This window comes from Magnolia sinica, chromosome 10, assembly GCF_029962835.1.
Source record: "Magnolia sinica isolate HGM2019 chromosome 10, MsV1, whole genome shotgun sequence".
NCBI classification, from domain to species: domain Eukaryota; kingdom Viridiplantae; phylum Streptophyta; class Magnoliopsida; order Magnoliales; family Magnoliaceae; genus Magnolia; species Magnolia sinica.
In genome coordinates, this window is record NC_080582.1 from 24,210,841 (window position 1) to 24,226,099 (window position 15,259).

The window sequence follows — 15,259 nt, forward strand, 5'->3', positions numbered from 1 at the left end:
AGATACATTGACCTTGTGTGGTTGGAGTCCCAATAAATGAAGGACTCAATTAAGCAAGTTGAAAGCATATAAATAAGCTGTTATTTGAGCTCTCACTGTTTAATCAAGATAATTCTCTGATTGAACTTCTGAAGTATTTTGTTGAACTTCTTGAGTTGATTGAACTCAGGTTTCAAGAAAACCAAGTTAATCCCTTAAGTCTTCACTTTCACTTGATAAAGTTAAGTCAACTCAGCAAGCATATGCTCTGATCAGTAGAGATCCAATCCAATGCCTCTCATCATTTCAACCAAAGTAATTGGTAAGGGAAATTATGGTACTACTTTTGTATAGTGCGGCTGCTAAACCAAATATAAGACTCATTAGGGCCATAGGCCTGGGGATTGACTACTTCAGTGGTACTTCCACGAACCACCAAACAGGACCTCACAGTTTATTGAACCAAGGACCATGGGACTTCCTAAAGTTGGTTCCCAAGACCTCTACTGTATTTGGGGGTTCACCCTCAGTAGTTGGAACCATAAAGTAAGTTTAGTTGGCCCTGAAATAGACAGCCGATGGAGAGAAACCACACTAACTTAACGATTCTAACCATTCAATCAACAGAATTTTGCTTTATGCATGTGAATAGCTAGCCTTCCCATTTTAACCATCCCTTCGTAAGCCAAAGTGGGCACGCTAGATTGTCTAGTTGATGGTCTTCACATCACACTATACAAAGCAGGACTGTATTGTTCCAATTGTTGAAGGCAAAGCTCATACAGGATGTACATCGCATGGCCTGCAGTTCTAGATTGTCCAGAGGACTATCAATCATATCCCTATACACACAACATGCAAGCATATGCATATATACACATGAGAAAGGACGTTGTGAACCATCATGAATACATTTTGTATGTGAACTCACCTCACACATGGCAACAAGGCATATGAGTGCAAGATTGGATCCGCTTATCAACTATCAAGTAATCTCCGCCTTGTATACTCGTCTTGTCTCAAAGGTAGGCCACATGTTTACAAATAAATGACGAAAAGGAAATCGACCAATGCACCACATTTCATGCACACATGCTGGCCTGATTTTTTAGACGAGGCATCAACATAGTGGAGATGGCTTCATGAGCACTACATATGATATCAGAATCAGCAATCTGAGTCATCGACAATCAGTCCCCATAATACAATGAAACCTAGATCTCTGTCATTGATTTTCAACAAGCAATGTTTGTTGATTGACCCCAAACACCTTTAGCAACAAACTAATTCAAAAACATAACCATTGTTTTCTATACAGTGATAAAATAACAACATAGAGAACAATGGAAAATGATGGTGAAAAGCAAGAGTAAAAAACTAATTTCTGAAATCAAAATATGCAAAGATAATTTGGGAAATAGGAATTATGTAAAACTCTCCTCATGGGCCCTCTATTTGTACATGTTTTAGTGTGGGTTTGTCTTTTCCTGAATAGACACGTGACCATTCAAGGCATCCTTTTACCCACCCAACTACTTTGACTGTTGGTCAAATGATCTAATCTCCCTATCACTTCCATACCTCAAGGTTCACATAACCTCCACGGCTCCACCTTGCAACGCCTCATCACCCAACAGTCCATGCCACCCAAGTGCACCATGTCATGCAATTGTCAACTTGGTCAACCATCGACTTGTTGGGTTTTTCAAAATGCAGAGGAATTTAAAAGTTTTCAAAACCTCAGATCATGTGATTAACTCCTAGGGATCCCTGTTTCAATATATCCAAGTTTATAGAAAAGAAATACTTAAATTCTACAATTAGGATTTACCTGATCAATGCTGCTGAAAAAAACCCATCATTTTGACAATGCCGATCATCCTACCTAAGAAGTCTCTCCCACATCTATCCCAAATGAAGAGAGGTGAGAGCCAAACATGCCAGCCCTTGGAGTAGGGCCAAGTGGATGCAAGAGCCATCCACATAGGTGGACCTACACGTGTAGAATGTGTGATGGAAAGGAAGGAGGCAAGGAGAGATGAGATTCTCTCTCTCTCTCTCTCTCTCTCTCTCTCTCTCTCAGTGATGCCCAAGATGGGGGGTGTCCAAGGCTCTCTCTATTCTTAGATTCCTCTCCCCATGAGATGGGATCTATTTATCAGGAGCTAGGGTTTCAGGAAGAACCAATTATGGTACTCAAAAACCCTATAGTCTTCCATATGCCCACTGCTTTGGAACTTTGTGATCCTGCCTTATCCCATGCACATATAGGCTATATCTAATCCAAGTCTTCCAATGTCATGGCCATCCACCAAGGACAAAACAAAAGTTTAACTGTTGAAAACATTTGCAAAACCTTTGTAGTGCTAGGCCAGTACAAAAACCAATTAATGAATATATGATTTCCAAATCTGAGCCTTAAGTCTTCGGAAACTAGTGGATCCCTTGTTGGCCATGCAGTGTTCCAAATATTGGCAATATTATCAATAATATCGTCGATATTATTGGTATTGTCAGGTCAGCGATACCGAAACTACTAGCATGTTTTTAAATGGTGTTGATATTTTCAAGAATATCAACAATATTTTGTAGCTCGATATTAATGATATTTTGAAAAGAATCCCTTATAAAAGTTTCTTAGCATCGATGATACCATCAATAATATCCCCGATATGAGCCTTAAGTCTTAGGAAACTAGTGGATCCCTTGTTGGCCATGCAGTGTTCCAAATATTGGCAATATTATCAATAATATCGTCGATATTATTGGTATTGTCAGGTCAGCGATACCGAAACTACTAGCATGTTTTTAAATGGTGTTGATATTTTCAAGAATATCAACAATATTTTGTAGCTCGATATTAATGATATTTTGAAAAGAATCCCTTATAAAAGTTTCTTAGCATCGATGATACCATCAATAATATCCCCGATATGAGGGAAACATCCATAAATTGGCAAAATTAACAGAAATTTAGGAAAATTCAAAAAACCCAAAATATTTCCTATTTTGAGTGTTTTTTTTTTTTTTTTTGGATTTTGTTCCTTAGGTGATTTCGATTGATCTTTTTTTTTATTGAATCAAAGTTTAGATTTTGGGAGAAATCTCGAATCGAAGCAAAGACGGACCAGGACTCAGAGGTGATGAAAAATTCATAGAAACTTGAGTTATTATTATTATTATTATTATTATTATTATTTTTAATGTTAACATGGATTGCAAATCCATGTCTATACATTATTCCCATGTACCGATATGGATTTGTGGTGAAAAAATTAACATATAAGTAAAAAGTAGGAAAATCGGTGAAATCCTATTTTTTCCATTTTTATATTGGGAAATGTGTTTTTCACTGTTAATTAATGTGAAATTTTTATATAGTAATGTGTTGGTCGATCTATTGATTGGATACAAATTTTACATATTTATTTTATAGTAATTTTTTGACCACACATGGTTGGCCCCTATAAAATGAAAATTTATTATATATAGTTGTTTATTACAATATTTTGATTCCTACAGGTGTAAAAGTGTCTTTTAACATCTCTTGAAATTTCACCAAATAATTCTACCTTTTCCAACACTGACTATCCCCTCCCTCCGGGAGATAGAATGAACCCACCCAATCCATACTTTATTTGGGAATGATGTTAGGAGAAAGGCGGATCACAACTCTTGTGATCCTTCGACATTATTGAAGGGATGGTGGCTCGACCTGAAGGCCAATGCTTCCTCAATGTTTCCCTTAGGCACAACATTTTTTTGAGTATCAGTGATGCTGATACATGTTCTTGTATCCTCGATCATTGACACATGTAATGATACCAATATTCTGAACATTGGGCCCATGTGAGCCCCAATGAACGTTGTCGGATGTGCTCAGCTTCACCCACTTTTATTGGCCACATGATGAACTCGTAAATCGAGCCAAAGCACATATAATTAAGACCTTGAACCCTCACACATCCTCAGGTCTAAGGATTAATCAGATCTAGTATATCTTCAAGTTTATCATAATCTAGGCACAATGGGCCTCCCGATCTAAAGACTTGACCTTGATCCACCAATGCAAGTGCCCAATAGGCCCACACAGGAGCCTTTATCCACGGCGCACTCACACTCCTATGTGAAGTAAGGCAAAGGCACACTTACCCATCGTTATGCCTGTTGGTAGTGACCTTCCATGATCAGCCCCCTCACATGGGATGATCGCATCCATCATCATAATGAGGACAACAACCACGGGTTTACCCCACAACCTGCTAGGTGATCATGGAATGACAAGGTTCTGAGATCCATGGACCACAACTATCCCTTGGTCAGTGACCATTTTGTCCAATCTCAAGTTTCCATGGACAATCAGAGGAGTGCCTCTCCTTTAACGCATGTTCATGTATGTTTTAAGATACTCCCGCATATTAATTATGTCATGGTCACGTGTCCACCTAGGACCCGTAGTCATCATGATATGTGATTCTATAGCTAAGATCATCAATATCACATCCACATCAGCAGTGGATAAGGTTCACATTGGTTTTTCTAGGGCATAACTCCACCACTACCCAAATGCTAGATCTTGTTGTTGGTGAGCTTAGAACATGGCGTGAAAAATTGAAGGCTTTATATGGGTGATTTCTGTCCCTTCCATTTCTGACGTGGGACTAAACTCTTATTCTCATAGTTGGAAAGATTTGCAAGAAATTTTAAATTTTTGTTTAAAAGAAAGCAAAGCCTTTTATGCTTATTTGAAAATGACACCCTTGTTTTTAATAGAGAACCTCAGAACTGCCTGATTCTGAAAATTCCCAACATTGTTGCCATGTATGGGGCAAGTTGACTCACAAAGTGCACTTGCGCAAGTTCACTCATCATTCCTCATATACTATGCATTTCTCATATGCATGCAAATGCATAGCTCTTGCCATCAACTATGAGGAAAAAAAACTAAATTTCATGACCTGTTTCATTTCCATGCATAAAAACTATAACTGAGTACTGAAATTCATGCCCAAGAATAGGCAAAAGGGTATACGAGAATGCTACCTGAGAAAGGGTAGATGACTCTGTTTCTAGACTGGCAATTTTCTTTTGCTTTTCAAGTATCCGACAGCATATCTCGCCCTTTGTTTTCACCATCTCATCAGTCTCCTGTTTCAGACGCTTTGTTTCAGATTGTGCTGCAAAAACAAGATTAGTACTCTAATTAATGCATGTTGCATAATATACAACCCTAATGCTCTAGTGAACTTCATAGATTTAAAATCATGCCGAGGATGCTACCAATCAGAAGGCTAAACTCCTATGATAGTTCACCATTTCAAAAATGGTGGTTGGTGGTGGTGGAAAATTACAAAATTAGTGGTCTGGACCATTCCAAATGTCCAAGACACATTAAGCTGCCTCCTGGTACAAAATTTATATAAATTGATATTTACAGCACTGCTACAAGCTACCCCAAACTTTGTGGCACTTGGATGGTCACTCTGATAGTTCGATAGTACACCAAGGACTACAACAGCATAGAGCATAAGTTGAACATGAGTTTGAAGCATCAAAAGTGCATCCGATCATCTTCTGGATATTAACCATCTCTGCGGTACTAAATCGGCCTTCCAGCCATCCTTCGCTGCAAAATGGCTCAATCCAATGGTTCAAAAGAACACCAAGGATATCCTCACAACAAGAGCACGAGTGAAAAAGGACCAAGAAGTAGAAAGAGGCCTTTCAAGACACTATAGCAATAAAATAATTGGTGTGGTAGAAAGTTTTCATGCAATTCACTGTCGGCCATAGCACCCCGTGCATTTGCACATTGTCTGTGCAACAATAGCTGGTGTCATGCCATGGACAATTATAATAGACTATAAAACTTGGGAACATGCAAAATTAACTTCCCTTGCAACATCCAACTCATAAGCCTATAAATAGGGGTAATAATAATAAATTGAAAATCATCAGAAAATTGAAAAAGAGGCTGAAACTCTGTCAAATCGAAGATCAAATCTTCAGGGGACAAGACTTGGGTGACAAAGTGTGAAAATTTTTCACTTTAATTTTCATTGTAAGTAGCAGCTTAGACTTAAAGCATCTAGGAGACTTCATGGTACAAAACAGCAAATCCAGTTGTTGATCAAAGCTAGATGTCTTACTTGAGTATCATTGTAACCCACGTATAAAATGGGGTTTCTCTATTTACTTTCTTCTTTTATTTTGTATTACAATCAAGTTAGGAAAGGAATCAGAGGACATCAAAACCCTGAGACTATTTTAAGCAAAAATGTTTCCAGCGCTGTCTATGCTAAATCTCCTCTCTAGCAACACAGTTCAGGCTCAAGATCACATGCTGTCATGCAGCAATTGCATCCACGAAGTCGGTGGTTCTATTAAACCAATGGAAGTTTGAAGAGTTTGTCATTGCAAAGGGCCTGAAGAAGTTTAAGGCCACAAAGGAGGTCTAAACGGCCTAGAAATTTGCCTAAAAAACAACCCAGAATACTACCAGTCACTGCATAATATAGCATGGCTCTTTCCTGCTGCACTTGATTCGTCCCGCTGTAGAGATGTGCCTGCACAGCTCTATGCCTACTGCACACAGTGTCATGCAAAAATCATGTTATCCATCCAATTAGGTTCTATGGAGCAGTACTCTGCCTGACGCACAGCACTCGTTGCGTCACATAACATTGTTGCTAAATTTCTATTACAACAGACACATTATCACCCAAATTGTTGTTCTACAATAGGAAGCACGTTGCAAAACAGAGGGTATGCACCAAAATGAGTCATGAGACAATCCTTTTAACAGAAAAATTGAAGTCTCTTTGACATCCCCAGGAACTTCCTAGATTCATTCAAAAAAAAAAAAAAATCAAAAAACATTCACAGGACTTTGTCGCTACACTTAAGGCCAGTTCAAAACAAAAATATGCAAGCTAAGATGGCCTGCATGTAAGCAATTTCCTAATGTTGGATGACGTGCATGTAAACAAGAGAATTTTTTTTTGGTTGGGGAGAACACATGTAAGCAATCCGGGAATGTACATACTACATAGTGAAAAAGCCCTGGACCAAGGTCCAAATTTAACATACATCTTTGGTTCTCACGATGAGTGTTGTCAACGGAATGGCAACTCTACTGAAGGGTAGAGACAGTTTTTAGGAGTCGGTATTCCCCACTAGCCAATTACAACTATATTTCAGGACAGATTGGCCAAAAGTCAAGAAGAACAGTAACTACAACACATTATTTGCTCCAACTTATTCTTCCTCTCCCCCTTTGTCTCTTCTCATTTGTCTTCTTCTCTCCTAGGACTAGTTTTCTTTTTCTTTCATCTAAGTATTTCAACTGTTACATCTAGGAGGAGCCCTATCCAAAGTCCAACCAATACTGAAATTTCAAGTGGATATCTAGGAGGAGCCTTATGTAAAGTCCAACCAAACCAATATTTCAAGTGGGTATCTCAGAGGAACTGTATCACGAATCCAACTGAAACTGATATTTAGAGTGGGTATCTGAGAAGAGTCCCATCCAAAGTCCAACAAAACCCATATTTCGAGTATCTATGAGAAGCTCTATCCAAAGTCCAACCAAGACGAATGTTTTGAGTGGGTATGCGGTAGGAGCCCCAATGGAAAGTTCAACCATAACTGATATTTCGAGTGGATATGTAGCAGGAACCCTAATCAAAATCCAATACAAATTGATGTTTTGAGTGGGTATATGGGAGGAGTCCTCACAAAACATCCCCATATCTTACCATTGAGCACAATCAATGTATATGTGGAAGGAGCCTTTACAAACTTTCAATATGATAGGAGCCCTTGCAAAATTTAGCATTGAACAAAATACAATAGGTGTGTGGCTGGAGCCCTTAGAAAATCTTATAGACAAACCAATCCTGCCACTCATCCAAATCTAAACGGGCATGTGATGAGAGCCCTTCAAAAAGTCTCACCATTGTAATTCGTAAGTGTCAGAGTATACAATCTTTGATGTATGTGTTGCAAGATACTTGAGTGTGAGAGTGCAAATATATTCAATGGTCATCTAGTTCACCATATCCTTGGAGATAATAGTGTATCTTTTCTAATTTTATTTTATTAAATAAGGAGTTACCTTCGTAGCTGAATATCATTATAAATAAAGGATTCCAGAGGAGGAACAAAATAGTTTTCTTCTTTTACTTAGTTCTACATGGAATTAGAGCCTCTTGGCTGATTTTATTTTTCTATTTTTAGAGTGTATTGTCCATCCCTCTCTCTTCTTACACATCCAGATTCCCTGTCACCCCAAGCCCATCCATTCTCCTGTCTATGACTAGATTTCCAAATCCGCTCTCCAAGGCTGGATTCCTGTTGTCTTCCCTATTTGGGTACCAGTCATTGATGGGTCCTTTTAGTAGTTTGCTACTCATCATTACATCAATACCATCATTACTGTCATCACTGATTTGCTGTTGGATCATTATCGAACCACTAGAAGAGCCATCAATTCATGTTTCCACCACCAGAAGAACCAAAGATTCAACTGGCAATGCTCTTAGATCTTTCGCAGCCACCAGACATGCCAATGTTTCACATTTTAAGATTGGGTGCTGAGTAACTCAGCATGCTATAGAGGGCTAAGTGAACTATGTGGGGCCCACCATGATATTTTTTTTCTTATCCACACCGCTCATACGTTTTTCAGCTCAAAATTGAAGCATTTCCAAAGCTCAAGTGGACCACACTACAGAAAACCATGGGAATTGAATGCCTACCCGTGAAAACTTCTTGGGGGCCACGGAAGTTTTGGATCAAGCTGATATTTTTGTTTTGCCTTCATCCATGTCTGTGTGACCTTATGAACAGGTTGGATGACAAATAAACATCATTGTGGGCCCTAGGAAGGTTTCAAGGGTGGATATCATTATCCTCAACTTCAAGTGGTGTGGTCCCCTTGAGCTTTGGATATTCTCCAATTTTGGGCTTATGCCCTAAAATGAGCTGGAAAAATGGATGGACGGTGTGGATAAGACACATACATCACATGTCAGCCCCATGGAGTTTACTCGGTACACAAGCCGAGTTCTTTCTAAGAGTATTGAAAGTGCAGTCAGCCTCTCCCACAGCTCTTGGACTCATTGACAAGCTGGGCATGCATGACATACATGTTCTAGTTTGAGGGGAAGTTTTCAAATAAATAATCTCGGATGTAGGCATATTTGATTGTGAGAGTACACATATATTCAATGGCCACATACCATATGTATACTCTTTTATAACGGAAAACTTTGATACTGTAGCAAAGTGTGATGGATGATACACAAGAATTCAGAAATTACATAGAAATTGCACATGTAGCATACAGGTAGTCAAATTAAACCATCCAAATTATGGTATCCAACGTACATGTGTCATGAACCAAAATTAAATCTTATTTGATCATCTAGCCAACAGATCAATGGACATTTATGGGATGGTTGGACCGTTAAAAATGAAAATTTCCAGTGGTCCTATTTTCACAAACAAGCCCACCAACCGGGAAACGGATTGGCTACTTACCTGCCACTAGCCAAGGCTAGTGGGCTCTGTGGGGCCCCACCATAATGTATGTGTTCCATCCATGCCGTCCACCCATTCTTCCAGATCATTTTATGGTATGAACCCAAAAATGAGGTTGATCCAAATCTCAAGTGGACCACACAGTGTTGATTGAACACCCACCATTAAAAACCCCTTGGGGGCCACAAAAGTTTTGGATAAAGCTGATATATGTTTTTCCCCTTCATCCGAGTCTCTAGGATCTAATCAATAGGTTAGATGCTAAATAACCATTACTGTGGGCCCTAGAAGGTTTTTAATGGTGAACATTCAATCACTACTGTTTTCGCATGGTGTGATCCACCGGAGGTATAGATCTACCTAATTTTGGGGATCAAGCCATAAAATTATCTTTCAAAATGGATGGACGGCCTGGATAAAACACATACATCATAGTGGGGTCCACAAAGCACCAACCACTAGCCACCTGGCTGGTGGCAGCGTCACTAGCCAAAACGTGTCCCACGAACCAGAGGTGCATATACAACGTGGTGGGCCCCACATATTTGGGTGAAACAGATGTTGCAGACGATTCGAGTGCCCTGGACGGATAAACCAGTCAGGAATCCGAACTTCCAATGCAACAAAATAGTGGTGGGCCCGAGTGCACATAAAACAGGAAACGGCAGCATGTATCAGCATGAGACAAGAGTGCAAGATCTGAGCTTTCCATCAGCTGAGGTTACACTGTTTAAATCTTCTGGCTTAAAAATCAGACCATTTTATCACGTCTAAGTGGGCCGCAGTGTACAAAACAAATGGACGACCAGAAAAATTCTTCTTAACCGTCTGTTGTTGTACTTCGATACGATGTGGCCCACCTAAATCGCAAAATGTCCTCGTTTTTAGGCCAGAAGATTTAAACGAACGAGTCCCTTAATGGAAATCTCAGATCTCGCATGTGTGTTCAATGTTAGCACGTGTGCCTGCGTTTGGATAGGCAGGGCTCACGTGCTCATCTCTATTTCGCGCCTGACGCTACCGGCGCGCGTTAGAGAGAAAGCGCCTGACAGTACCGGCGCACGTTTGGAAATTAAAAAAAGAGGAAGCCGAAAAGGAGAGAGAACGGGACGCTACCGGCGCATGTTAGACTTTTCTCCAAAAACAAAAACGGGGAAGCAAGTATAGCTTGACTCAACAGGCGCACGATAGAATTCCCTCCAAAAAGCAAACGAGAGAGAGAGAGAGAGAGAGAGAGAGAGAGAGAGAGAACCAGAGAGGATGTCATTTTCCATTGCTTGAATCTCCGTTTTCAGCTTCTCTTCTTCAACAGAGACATTCGCTGCTTCGTTCTCGAAATCTGCAAAAATCCCCCAAAACAAAACGCTTCAATATCTCCCATTTCTAGAAACTTCCGGCAATCTTCACAAGGAGAGACTGAGGGATCTCGACCGTTCATCTGAGACCGCAAGTTCTTCATATTCTGCAAATACTCCTCCATTTTCGCTTCCGCTTCTAAAGAAGAATACGAAAAAAAATAAGGGAGGAAAAGAAAAAAGAACGGGTTCAAATTGATAGCGAATCTGTAAAAATAGAGATCGTATGCAATTTTGATATGGACACCCACCCTGATGATATATACACCCTTGCTTTCCACTATTGGTAAGACAATAGAAAAATTATATACTATTGTAGAACCAAAAGTGGAGAAAGGATGGGTGTAGATATCAATCAGAGTTGGGGAATGGTATGGAACTGATTACAGAAGAAGAAACACAGTAAGAAATGAGAAGACCAACGGTTCCAATGCATGTCCGTCTCGCTTTTATAATCTCCATTTCCTTCCGTCAGTACGAATACCCCTCTCCACTCGAGAAATTACGAAACTACCCTAGCCGGGCTACGCTTGCATGCATGTGTGGAAATTTGGAATCGTGGCAGTTATTGCACTGGAATCATCTACAACGAGAGCGGGTTTGGTGAGATCCCGGCCTCACCCAACACGGTGCGGTCCGGACGCGGATTTCCTGTGCAAGGATTCTGGGTGGGGCCAAATGTGATGTTTGTGAGAAATCTAAACCGCCCATCCGCTTTTGAGCTCATCTTATAACTTGCGACAAAGATAATGTGGATCCAAAACCCAAATGAGCCACACGAGAGGAAACAGTGGTGATTTAGTGACCACCGTTGAAATAGTTATATGGCCACAGAAGTTTTGTATTCGTCCAAGTTTTTTGTGCTTTCACTTCATCCCAGTGAAAATGACCTTATAAACGGTTTGGATGGCATATAAGCATCAAGGTGGAGCCTAGGAAGGTTTCGACGGTAGGAATTCCTTTCCTCACTGTTTCATCTTGTATGGCCCATTTGAGTTTTGGATACTCCTCATTTTTTGCCACATGTCCTGAAATGAGCTCGAAAAATGAATGGACGGGTTGGATTTCTCATAAACATCATTGTGGACTCCACCATGCATTCCAGCATGGGAACTTCCTACAAAAGGCTTTTGCAGGAAATCCACTCCGTCCATCCGTTTTTTAAAGATCATTTTAGCATATCTTTCCAAAAATGAAGCAGATCCAATTATCAGGTGGACCTTACCGTACAGAACAGTGGTGACTGACCATCCTATCATTAAAAACTTCTCAGGGCGCACATTAATGTTTACATGATGTTTATTTACCATCCAATCTGTTAATAAGGTCACATAAGCGAAGCTCCAATGAAGGACAAAACAAATATCAACTTGATCCAAAACCTCATAGCCCTTAATGGCCAATCACCACTGTTTCTTATTGTATAGTCGACCTGATAGTTGTATTTGCTTTATATTTGGAATAATACACTAAAATAATTTGAAAAAACTGATGGACAGAGTGGATACATAACACATACATCAAGGTGGGCCCCACGGTAAGGGCCGCACCGTCTTACGTGGGGCCAGGGTCTCACCTAATCCGCTCTCATCTACAACACCTTAGCTGTTTTGGACCCACTTGTCATTGTCATAGTTAGGGAAAAAAAAAAAAAAACAAGTCTAGAGACTCGACTATGGATTGGACCAACTATACTGATACTATACTGCCCCGGGAATCCAAGGCAACAAGCCAGACCGAGACGAGTAAACTAAATGCCTAAAGGAGTGAATTAGCTCAAATTGTAGGAAATGAATCCCGACCGAGACTTACAAAGTCATGAGCCACAAGGCAAAGTATATAAGATGTATAAAGTTGACTCGGTAAATGAGGCAGCAACATCTAAAGAGGCCGATTAAGGCCCGAAGCTAAGAAGCTATCCGACCGACCATAAAACCGACCCATATGTAGGTCGGTTACAGAATCGGCTATCGGATCAAGAGAGGATACCGATTACAAATCAGTTCCATTTCATCCAGCAGAGGGCAAACAAGTTTATCCTTGTAGCTAGCCGAGACTCACTCATCATTAGAGTCAGTTGAGATCGAGCCAAGTAAGGACAAGACAGTGTAAGTAAGAACATTCTCCCAAAAATCTAATAAAAGGATCCTCGATCTTGGAGATCTTGGGATCAGATGGAGACCAAAAACCGAATCTCTGAGATATTAGGAGAGGAATCCCTGCACGACGGGATCCTCTTATTCCTATAAATATAGGAAACCTCCAAGGTGTAAGGTACGCAAAAACTATCCCAAACAGCCTTCTCACACGACTCTGTCCCTGACTTTAGCATCGGAGGGTCCCCGGCTCTAGCCAGGGTCTCCTTTGTCTCCTTCTTGTGCAGGTGATAGGAGGAGGAGGACGCACCAGTTTTTTGCATCAGATTAACGCCGTTTGAGGGAAACGATACGAAAGGTCATTTTCTAAGCTCTATCGAAAAGGTTCAATGGCGAGAACTAGAAGAACTGCTCAAAACAAGCCTAATGAGATCGTTGTCACTGGACCACCAGCAACCGAAGGCCCGCCAGGTACGAACGAAGCCTAAAATCTACCTGACAACTGACAAGGTTCTACGGCCCATCCGGCAACCTTTGTTTCAACTAAACATACTCAGCGGAACTGAGGGAATGGCTGGCTAGATAAGGAGGTCAAGGAACTTAGAACCAATATAAACTTCATGAAGCAAATGCTGGAATAGATTCATCGTCAGCAAGTTCAATTGCCTCAGTGCGACGATGGCTAGGCAACGAACGCCTCACAACAATTCGCTGACCCTCAGCCTGTCACTCTGCGATCTGTCCCTCAATACGGTGAGCATTAGGGTCCGGCTGAGCCTATGCCCGCTCATTCCATGACCGTCCCGTTGCCTGCCACTGATCTTCGACATGAAATAGATCGAAGAAGGTGCAGCCGACCTCTGGTTGAAGGGATGGCAGATAGTGACGAGCCCTGGAAAGCCGACCTCCAGGACTTCAGAAGGGAAGTGTGGGAAGAGATCGCGGACATGAAGCAAGGCGGTGATGTACATCAGACAAGGCCCAAGGCAAAAGCATCCCCATTCATTGAAGAGATAATGCAAGCTTAGCTATCCGAGTGATTCCGTCTTCCGCAGATTACACCCTTCACCGGTAAAACCGATCCAATCGAGCACGTCGAATCCTTTTGGATGTATATGGAGCTGCACGATGCCTCGGACGCTGTAATGCGCCGAGCTTTCTCCCTCACTTTAGCCGATGTAGCTCGACTTTGGTTCAAACAGTTGAAACTAAAGTCTATTAGCTCGTTCGTAGAGCTCAGCGATGCCTTCCTCACCAATTTCATTAGTGGGAAGAAAAAGTTGAAGCCACATGTGCACCTGAACAATATAGTTCAAAAAGAGGGAGAGCTGCTAAAAGATTATATCAAATGCTTCAACTTCGAGTTACTCCGAGTCCGGAAACATTCAAACGAAACAGCACTCAACTCGATCATGCAAGGCATCAGAGACAAACCGTTTCTAGCATCCCTGGACAAGAACCCGCCTATTATTCTGGTTGAATTCATGGACCGGTCAAATAAGTATGGAGATGTCGAAGAAACCCAGATCATGCACGAAGCCGCTCAGAACTCAAAAGTCCCGGCCAAAGAGTGAGCAAAGAAAGAAGTTGACTTGGCTAGTGGAAAGAAGCGTAAAGATGATCGGGCACATGATGAGCGCTGGTCGAGTAAGCGACCTAACCTCAAATTTTTGACGTATACCCCGTTAAATAAACCACAAGAGTAGGTTTTGATGGAAATTACGGGCGAAGGGTTTGTCAATTGGCCAGATAGACTCCAAAGCAATCCAAACCGACGGAGCAAGAACAAGTACTGCCATTACCATCGCGGTCATAGGCATAATACGAGTGATTGTTATCACTTAAAAGAAGAAATCGAGAGACTCATCCGAGAAGGCCGTCTTAGAGAGCACATTGAAAGAACCGGGACAATGGAAGAACATTCGGGTGACAACCGACCCACGGAGGAAATCCGGACCATCGGTGGTCCCCGAGGTGGGGGCGACTCAAACAATGCTCGAAAAAATCATGCCAGGAGCATCAGCTGCCTTGAGTTCGAAATCCTGATTTTAGATCAACCTTTGAAAGAAAAGAAAAGGGAAAAGTACTGTATATCATTCACTGATGAAGACGATCGGGGCATCCATCATCCACATGATGACGCATTAGTCGTCACCCTCACGATAGCGAACCGCAAGGTATTCCGTATTCTTATTGACACAGGGTCGTCTACAGACGTATTGTTCACTCAAGCGTTTGACAAAATGGGTGTCGAACGATCGGCGTTACGGCCGGTTCACACCTCAT

General features: G+C 41.2%; 1 protein-coding gene across 8 annotated transcripts in view; it reads right to left on the bottom strand.

The window, feature by feature from the left end:
• LOC131258198 (MAR-binding filament-like protein 1) overlaps window positions 1-11,270 on the bottom strand; it is a 33,607-nt gene extending 22,337 nt beyond the window's left edge. For 2 of the 8 annotated variants that reach the window (XM_058259332.1, XM_058259328.1), the window contains exons 1-4: window positions 11,129-11,269; window positions 10,954-11,016; window positions 10,775-10,861; window positions 5,023-5,156 (exon numbers count right to left, since the gene is read on the bottom strand). In XM_058259332.1, coding sequence (XP_058115315.1) covers window positions 5,023-5,156; window positions 10,775-10,861; window positions 10,954-11,002 — 270 coding nt within the window. In that variant the 5' untranslated portion in view covers window positions 11,003-11,016; window positions 11,129-11,269. Of the gene's footprint in view, window positions 1-5,022; window positions 5,157-10,774; window positions 10,862-10,953; window positions 11,017-11,128 lie in introns of all 8 variants that reach the window. The other 6 variants (XM_058259331.1, XM_058259325.1, XM_058259327.1 and 3 more) reach the window with 4 other exon arrangements.
• Between the last annotated feature and the right edge of the window lie 3,989 nt (window positions 11,271-15,259).